At 43.2% G+C, this 9753-nt stretch overlaps 1 protein-coding gene across 1 annotated transcript in view; it reads left to right on the top strand.

The window, feature by feature from the left end:
- Positions 1-9753, top strand: part of LOC113888446 (multidrug resistance-associated protein 4-like) — a 392537-nt gene that overhangs the window by 273435 nt on the left and 109349 nt on the right. Inside the window, 2 exon segments of the mRNA XM_027535574.1 lie at positions 8431-8571; positions 9367-9404. Of these exon segments, the coding sequence (XP_027391375.1) occupies positions 8431-8571; positions 9367-9404 (179 nt within the window).

Here is a 9753-nt window from a genome sequence, read left to right as displayed (position 1 = left end):
TTTTTTCAAATTTCTGGCATATTGAGTGCAGCACTTTTGCAGCATTATCTTTCAGGATTTGGAATAGCTCAACTGGAATTCCATCACCTCCACTAGCTTTGTTCGTAGTGATGCTTTCTAAGGCCCACTTGACTTCACATTCCAGGATGTCTGGCTCTAGGTCAGTGATCATCCCACCGTGATTATCTGGGTCGTGAATATCTTTTTTTGTACAGTTCTTCTGTGTATTCTTGCCATCTCTTCTTAATATCTTCTGCTTCTGTTAGGTCCATACCATTTCTGTCCTTTATTGAGCCCATCTTTGCATGAAATGTTCCTTTGGTATCTCTGATTTTCTTAAAGAGATCCCTAGGTTTTCCCATTCTGTTGTTTCCTCTATTTCTTTGCATTGATCCCAGAAGAAGGCTTTCTTATCTCTTCTTGCTATTCTTTGGAACTCTGTATTCAGATGTTTATATCTTTCCTTTTCTCCTTTGCTTTTCACTTCTCTTCCTTTCACAGCTATTTGTAAGGCCTCCCCAGACAGCCGTTTTGCTTTTTTGCATTTCTTTTCTATGGGAATGGTCTTGATCCCTGTCTCCTGTACAATGTCACGAACCTCATTCCATAGTTCATCAGGCACTCTATCTATCAGATCTAGGCCCTTAAATCTATTTGTCACTTCCACTGTATAATCATAAGGGATTTGATTTAGGTCATATCTGAATGGTCTAGTGGTTTTCCCTACTTTCTTCAATTTAAGTCTGAATTTGTCAATAAGGAGTTCATGGTCTGAGCCATAATTAGCTCCTGGTCTTGTTTTTGTTGACTGTATAGAGCTTCTCCGTCTTTGGCTGCAAAGAATAGAATCAATCTGATTTCAGTGTTGACCATCTGGTGATGTTCATGTATAGATTCTTCTCTTGTGTTGTTGGAAGAGGGTGTTTGTTATGACCAGTGCATTTTCTTGTCAAAACTCTATTAGTCTTTGCCCTGCTTCATTCAGGATTATATGTGGGATCATAGAATTAACACAGCCTTTATATAGGAATAACTGTTACACAACTGGTTGCTTACTCAATCATTTCTATGGCATGACTTGGAAATCTTTAAAAACTTGGAAATGAGTATATTTTTCTAGTGACTTGGATAAAATAATCATTTAGGAAAAGTTCCCAGCCATCGACTGATCACTTCATTGTAATTATATGTATTACCTTATCCGTGATGGAATGTTAAGAAGAAAACATCTTAAAACTTTTGGGTTGATTCATCTTGGACGTAACACCCCATCAGATTTGATTAACATCCACCTTTAGGGACTATTGGCAGGCAATTATGTATTAAGGTGAAAAAATTCTGTTTAAAAGCTTTAGTTCTACGTTGAAAAGGTGTTAACCAAGAAAGAAACTTAGGTTGAATGTTGAGCTAGCACGTGTCAAAAGGTGAGAATGAATCCTTTGGACTTAACAAAGCAATGGTGTATGTTTCTACATCCTGGGGTCTTGCTTCTGATCAAAGACCCAGTGTCCAGAGTGTCCCCTTAGGACTTTTCTATCCTGAGTCCAAAGTGCATGACTGTTTGTGGTTATGGTGAAGTGGAGAAGGGGCCTGACCTTTACTGAGTGGATTGGTGGTTTGATTGTCAGAATGTGTGGATGAGTTGTCATTGACCTTGTTTTGAGATGAAGAAACTGAGGTTGGGTTGCTCATCTGATGTCAGTTTTGTGAGGGACTGAGGATGCAGTCTGCTGGCTCCAGGACTCTCCATTTGACTCACTCACAGGCTGGGCTGTGGCCCAGGTTCCTGAGATTTGCTCTGCGAGGGGCTGGGTCACCAGAGTACCTGCCTGAGCCCTGCCTGTGGTCACTGGGTCCCCAGACTCACCCATTTGCTTCCCTGGAGGGTTGTGGACTGTGGGATGAGATACAGCTGAGTCCGTAGAGCTCTACATTTGAAATGCAGGAGTAGTCTTTTTTTTTTTACTGTGGAAAAAATTTAAGGTTAAATACTGAGGGTGTCTTGACTAAGAGGAACTGATGGATCCTCTGAGCCACTGGATGATTTCCACTGTGATTGGGCCATTTGGATTCTGTTCTTTTACTTTCATGTTTGGAAGGTGTTCAGTCCTAATGAAAGAAAAACTTGCTTCCTGGATGGAACTGGGAATGTTGTAGAGAGTGACGGAGGCCATGCTGACATTTATTTTATATCTAACATTCTTTGGGAACAAGCGTCTAGCAAATGCACTCTGGCAAAAATTACCAAGAATCTATTAATTTTTTGTTGTAAATATTTGCATCATTAATTATAAATAATCACCTAGAAAGCTAAGAATGTACACATTTTTAAAATGACATGAATCCCTCTTCTCCCATTCCTAAATAGCCATAAAATAGTGTTTTAGTTTATTCAGGTTTTGAAATCTCAGTATTACTCAGTTGTTTTCCTTTATGAAACATGTAATAATTGTTAAGCTGAGTTTTAGAGGAAAAGACTTATCTGTTGGTGCCTCCTTCACTGGGCTGATTTTAAGAATTTTTTGTAGCAGTAGATTCAAATTTGCTGCTGATAAATTTAAGAACCTAGTTGGATTAATTGACTTATGTTTATTTAATTTTTATTATTGATTTGGCATTTAAACTAAAGATCTTTTTGTCTTTGTCTCACTGTTTTCAAAATATGTTTTCAGTTTGAGGTACTTCATTAATGTGCTTTTGGTTTCTGTACCTTTTACATTTGTAGGTGTATTCGCCAGGCCTTGAAGGAGAAGATCACAATTTTAGTCACTCATCAGTTGCAATACCTAAAAGATGCAAGTCAGATTCTGATATTGAAAGATGTAAGTAATTTCTAGAAGTCTGTGGAATTGCTAGCCCTCAGATGTGTTGGGAGAAGGCAACGGAAACCCACTCCAGTAACTCTTGCCTAGAAAATCCCATGGACGTAGGAGCCTGGTAGGCTGCAGTCCATGGGGTCGCAAAGAGTCGGGCACGACTGAGTGACTTCACTTTCACTTTTCACTTGCATGCATTGGAGAAGGAAATGGCAGCCCACTCTAGTGTTCTTGCCTGGAGAATCCCAGGGACGGTGGAGCCTGGTGGGCTGCCCTCTATGGGGTTGCACAGAGTCAGACACGGTTGAAGCACCTTAGCAGCAGCAGCAGGTGTGTTGAAGGATGGACCTCCTTTCTGGTCATTTTCCTTGGATTCATGATAAACACCCTCTTCTCCCTCAGTTTTTCATCCCCTTCTTCTCAGAGCTGGTGTTCACACCTTGGAGGATGAACCTAAAGCTCTGTAGAAATGTCACTATTACACTCTAAGCCATATAAACCCTAAAGTGCATAAGAGTGCAACCACAGGATTATTGAATCATTAATGCTCTAATGAAGTGTGTTGAGGATAATGATGCAATTTTATTTAGAACTTTTTATTTTCCTCTTCCATGACTAAAGTCAAAGTGTATTACTTACAAATTAGAGATTCTAAGATCTGTTGGTATCCAAGTGATTGTCATACCTAGGTTGCCTAAAGAGCATATTCCATTAACACCAGAAATGAGGTTGGGTATCCGAGCACCTAGATCAGAGACACCCACTCTGCTGGTGTCTCCAATTGCTGGTCTCACTGCCCAGGTCTCTTGTGTGTGCAGCAGGAGGACAAGGCCCTGCCTTCATGGGGCTCCTTTTATGGGGAGGATGTGACAAAGAGGGTGACTTCCTGGCTGTCTCCTTGAGGAGCTGGTGCCTCCTGGGGTCTGAGTGACATGAAGGTGGGGGCCACACAGTCACCTGGGGGAGGGAATCTGAGGCAGGGGGTCCTAAGGAAGGAGCTGACCTGGCAGGTTGGAGGAACTACAGGAAGACCAGCATGTCTGAGGAGAGTGAGCAGGGGATGTGGAGGAGCTGGTCTCCTAGCAATGGCCAGGGGACCGGAAGTGGCATGGAAGTCTTGGATGGTCCAGAGCAGAAGAGGGATGTGGTCTGATATCAAATTTGAGAGATTTCTATGATGGTCACTGGAGGGGTGACAGCAGAAGCAATTCCAGGTCTTAGTAAAGCTGAGAAGACAGAAGTGTGGGCTCAGGCTAAAGTATCAGCTTCTAGAGCTGCTGTAACTGGGTGACTGCAAAGTACTGCAGTCTGTGTGACTTAAAACAGTAGAAGATTATCGTGTCCCTGCTCTGGAGGCTACGGGTCCCAAATCCAGGTGCTGACAAGGCCGTGCTCTCCCTGAAGGCTCCAGAGAAGAATCCTTCCTTCCAGCCTCTGGTGTTTGCCGGCCTTCCTTGGTGTTCCTTGGCTTCCAACTGCAGTACTGTGGTTTCTGCCTCTGACGCCACTTGGCCATTGTCCCCCTGTCTGAGTCCCTTCTCATAAGAACATCAGTCATATTGGATTTAGGGTCACCCTGCACCAGTGTGACCTCATCTTACCTTGATTACATCTGCAAAGACCCTGTTTCCAATAAGGTCATGTTCACAGGTGTCACGTTTGAACTTATCTTTTTGAGGAGGGAGCACCATTCAACTCACAGCTCCTAGCATGGTTGGGAGGTGGGGTGGAGATTAGTGAGAAGTTTTCAAACTTGGTGGTAGTTTGATGCTTCACTTTTTGGCTCATTTACATCTGGGCCTCAGCATCTTTTTCTTTAACCCTGACTGTTCCACAGGCCCTTGGTCAGATCCTTGACTTATGAAATGAATCTCTGCTCCAAGAAAGATTATTAAAATACAGAACCTCTGTCTCTCTGGAAGCAGTTTCATATGTCTGCTCTAGGAATGTGACTCCTCTCCACTCCTCTAGGAATGGGGAGAGGAGCTAAAGTTTTTCAAGCTTGAGAGGAGTTGATTTCATATACAGAGGGGGCACTTCTAGTGTGTAAATCCCAGTGTTGACAGTGTTATGAGCACAGGATTAGTGGGCAGGAGAATAACCTATTTACCAGTCCCTAGATGTTTTAGAGTCCCCTGTTGCTTCCTTTGAGGGCACTGCCCCCATTTTAGTACTAACAAAACAACTATTTGTCCACTGGTGAGCACTCCTGGATGAGTTGGAGTCCATCCTCACTGTCGGGTTCTTCTCTCATGGCAGAGGGGAGATGGCTGCCCCCTTGTCCCCTTGGGATTGCCAATGCTTGGCTGCTGAGTGAAATTTCTGTCTTTGTACTTCTAGTCATTTCATTGTGCATATTACAGATAAAGTAGTGAGTGGTGATTTCATTAAAGAGGTGTGTGAATTTTGCCTCCCAAGTGGAACAAGACACAATATATCCTGCATAATTTTCTAGTTCTGCAGTATCAGACAGTACCCAGATGCTTCACTGGGTTTCTTCCAGTGGCTCACCTAAGGACACAGGGGGAGAGGGGTCCTAGCTAGGGTCCTGGGCCATCTTCTTACACCTGACCTGCATTAACCAGAGCTGCTCTCATTTGATGAGTTTTGCATCCTGAGAATTTTTTCCCTAATGTTTTGTTTGCCACTGAATGATCACCTGCATCTCGTTTCAGGGTCAGAAGTAGTGAAACATCTGCACATTATTTTGACTTTATAAGGGAGGGAAACTGCAATGATGTGTCCCACGTGTTCAAAGAACATGATTAGATTGGCTGTAGTTTAAGCAGCTGCCTGATTGGGGAAGCCTGGTTGGTTGCTTGTGGTCTGTTGGTGCGAAGTTTTCTCTTGGATCTGTGTGCACTGATTGTGGCTTAGGTTTTGGTTTGCTGGCACAGACTGTCAAGGCATTAGAGCCATCTCAGCCTCATGGCCTCTTTGTTTAATGATTTTAACAGATGGAATATTGAATTTTCCTTTGGGAACTTCCTTGATCCTTCTGTCTCTCTAATGCACTCTAAGTCCTCCAAACAGTTGTAAAGACCATGAATATGCAGCTTATGGGTTCTCTGTTCAAGTCTGGTTCCTACGTGTCCTGTCCCAGCTGGGCATATGATACTGTGACATTGACGGTGGTCAGTGAAATTTGATGAGCGACTCTTACCTATGCAGATGTGCTTGTGCCCACCTCTGTGTCAGTAATTTTCTTTTCTGCAACTCTGCCCAGCGATTTTTTTTTTTTTTTTAATTTTGCTTGTCATGTGAGGTTTCTCTGAGTTCTCTTTTTGTCTCTAGAGACTATGCTGATCCTCCCAGCAACTTCTGTACTTCTTGCTTCCCTAAATGCCCATGGTAGTTTTGTGAATGGCCTCCATTTTCAACTCACAAGCACACATTTCTTTCAAATACCCCAACACTTAACACAGGGTTTGGCAGAGAACAGAACGCTCAGTTCTGTTTGAGTTGGCTAGATTTCTCAACAAGAATTCTAGACCCAGGAATCTTTTATTTTCTTCAATAATCACAATTTAAGACCAGATAACTTTTCTTGATTAGTATTTCAGTTGGTTTAATATTATTGAGGCTTCCCTGGTGGCTCAGATGGTAAAGAATCTGCCTGCAATGTCAATCCCTGCTGCTGCTGCTAAGTTGCTTCAGTCGTGTCCGACTCTGTGCGACCACATAGACGGCAGCCCACCACGCTCCCCCATCCCTGGGATTCTCCAGGCAAGAACACTGGAGTGGGTTGCCATTTCCTTCTCCAATGCATGAAAGTGAGAAGTGAAAGTGAAGTCGCTCAGTCTTTTCTGACTCTTAGTGACCCCGTGGTTTGCAGCCTACCAGGCTCCTCGGTCTATAGGATTTTCCAGGCAAGAGTACTGGAGTGGGGTGCCATTGCCTTCTCTGGCTTCAATCCCCGGGTCAGGAAAATCCCTGGAGAAGGGAATGGCAACCCACTCCAGTATTATTGCCTGGAGAATCCCATGGACAGTGGAGCCTAACAGGCTACAGTCCATGGGGTTTAAACAAGTCAGACACAACTGAGCAGCTAACAATATTATCAAATGTAAATTAATTCTGCTCAATTTTTTTTTTTTTTTAATTTTAGGACAAAACGGTGGAAAAGGGGACTTACTCTGAGTTCCTGGAATCTGGGGTAGATATTTTTTCCCTTTTTGAGAAGGGAAATAAGCAGCCTGCATCATCTCCAGTTCTAGGAACTGCTACTCTGATCTCTGAGTCTTTGGTTCAGTCTCTACCATCTCCCAGACCCTCCTTAAAAGATGCAGCTCCAGAAGACCAAGATGTGAGTTTCTATCCTGCAGGATGCCTAAGTCTGTCTGCTCTTGGTGGCCTCATGGACCATCAGTCTGCTCTGCTCATGACATCTTTATTTGTCCCAAAGTAGGCCCTAAGGTTCCCAAAGTCTTATTCCATGGAATGGATAGAAGAACATGAAAGGAGCAAGCCTGCTTGGAGTTCCCCTTTGGGTGTAGGTTAGAGAATCTTGTGGGGACCAGGAGTGGGTGCACTGCTGTGAATTTCTGCGTGCTTGTGGCTCACACTGAAATAAGAACTCTTCAATTTACCATAGTTACATCCTACTTGCTCTGGTGGCCCCCAGGGTCCCTTATGCATCCAGAGGCTTAATGTGAAGACACCCTTAGGCCTCCTGTGATCACATTAAATCAGCTTCTTTTCCTATATGCTGGAATGTCTGGCACTGCAGGTGACTGATGGTAGTATTTTGCCCTATTGTCAGAGGTAACATGTGGAAAGGACCTGACACATGGTAGACACTTTGGAGTTATTTTCTATCTTCACCTTTCTTACCAGTGAAGACCAAGAACCACATCTTACCCACCTTGAATCCCAGTGGCCAGCGTAGCACTGCAGACATCCTAGCCTCCTGTAACTGTATAATATAGTTTAAGTCCTCCAGACAGAAATGCACTAGATCTTCCTTAATAACATAAACAGATATTTCTCAATATCCAAACCCAGGAGCCTGGATAATTCTGATAAGCATTCAGATTAGTCATTTGGTGTCTAAACTTAGGAATCACTCTCTGAAATTTAAGAACCAAATAGACTCAGATCAAGAGTCCCCCTGCTATCCAGATTCTCACGACTCTAACCCACTGTGTGAACTCAGTTTACTGCATTTGTCTAATATTTTGAGCCCCAACTACATTTAAACTTTCTATCATCGAGTGATACAAGTCATCTAGAGAGTTACATTAATTCCATATCATTTTACGTATTATTTTAGAACAAAATTCTGCATTTGTCCTTGAATCAGGTAGGCTGTACTTGTGCTGACAGTCATGATTGACTTTAAGCAAAGTCATCCAGCAGTGCATAACCTTGTGCAAATGATGTTTCCTTATTTCTAATAGATTCCTAGTAGTGGGATAGCTGGGTAAACACCTATGTGGTTTGGCCAGATATTCCCACACCCTTCTTCATAGGAGATGGACCATCTTGTTCTCCTACCAGTGTGTGAGACGTGTCTCTGTTTCCCACAGCTTTGCAGTGATGCCATTGTTGAATTCTTGAAATGTGGAGTTCATCATTTAAAATTTCATCTCTCACTGCCATTTTCCCCTTCCAGACTGAGAATATACAGGTTACACTACCTCTAGAGGACTATTTGGAAGGAAAAGTTGGTTTTAAGACCTATAAGAGTTACTTCACAGCTGGTGCTGGCTGGCCCGTCATCACCTTCCTTATTCTAGTCAACATCGCAGCTCAGGTACGTAAGGGCATTTATTTTGGTTTGTGCACTCAGATTGATAGTTACATCCTATTTATACTGTATTTATTTTATAATTATTTTTAGATATGTGTATTAAGAGATTTATTTTGAAAAACCAGCTGAGGTTGTGCATTCTAGCTGGGTGAATTTGAAATCAGGAAGGCAGGTCTGCAGGCTAGAAACTCAGGCAGGAGCTGACCTTGCTGACCTGAGGCAGAATTTCTTACTCCTCCTGGAAGCCTCAGGTATTGCTCTCCAGGCCATTGTCTGACTAAACAAGGCTGGCACAAAAGTTATTACTCCATCTTTCAGTCTATTTGGATTTGTATTGAAATACATTAATGAAGAGCTGACTCATTTGAAAAGACCCTGATGTTGGGAAAGATTGAGGGCAGGAGGAGAAGGGGACAATAGAGGATGAGATGATTGATGGCATTACCGACTCAATGTACATGGGTTTGGGTCAACTCTGGGAGTTGGTGATGGATAAGGAGGCCTGGCATGCTGCGGTTCGTGGGGTCGCAAAGAGTCAGACATAACTGAGTGACTGAACTGACTGACATTACATGTGGGGAGCAGTGTCTTCTGGGGAAAAGGGGATCTCTTTTAAAGATATTAAAATGTATCATGCCCTCCCCTGACCTGTGGTCATCTGGAGTGTGGGGCTTGGTGCAGACCTGAGCCAGAAGGACCATCTCTGTGTTCTGGAGCCTTTCTATCCCCCATGCTAGTGAGCAGGGTGTGAGGGCTCAGTAATGTCAGTGTGTGAATGATTGCTGTTTCCTGTTCCAGGTTGCCTATGTCCTGCAGGACTGGTGGCTTGCATTCTGGTGAGTGATTCCTGGTCTGACCCAAAGTGCTGAGAAATTGGGCCGGGGTGGGGCTTGTTTAACCTCCACTTAGGACCATCCAGTAATTTCCTTGAAGAAAAAGTAAACTTCTTGTGGGTGGAGTGTGATCACTTCCTGGTCTCTCCCCATGTTCCTCTCTTTAACAGCTTCTCCACAGACAATTTGTTTTCTTTTTTGTTTTTGAACTTTTTGTTTTGTATTGGAGTATAGCCAGTCAACAATGTTGTGATAGTTTCAGGTGAATAATGAAGGTACTCAGCCATATGTATGCACGTATCCATTCTACCCCAAGTCCCCCTCCTATCCAGGCTGCCACAAAACATTGAGA

This window comes from Bos indicus x Bos taurus, unplaced genomic scaffold, assembly GCF_003369695.1.
Source record: "Bos indicus x Bos taurus breed Angus x Brahman F1 hybrid unplaced genomic scaffold, Bos_hybrid_MaternalHap_v2.0 SuperScaffold_100136, whole genome shotgun sequence".
NCBI classification, from domain to species: domain Eukaryota; kingdom Metazoa; phylum Chordata; class Mammalia; order Artiodactyla; family Bovidae; genus Bos; species Bos indicus x Bos taurus.
The sequence above is the reverse complement of the archived record's forward strand: the minus strand, read 5'-3'. Positions and strand labels throughout refer to the sequence as shown.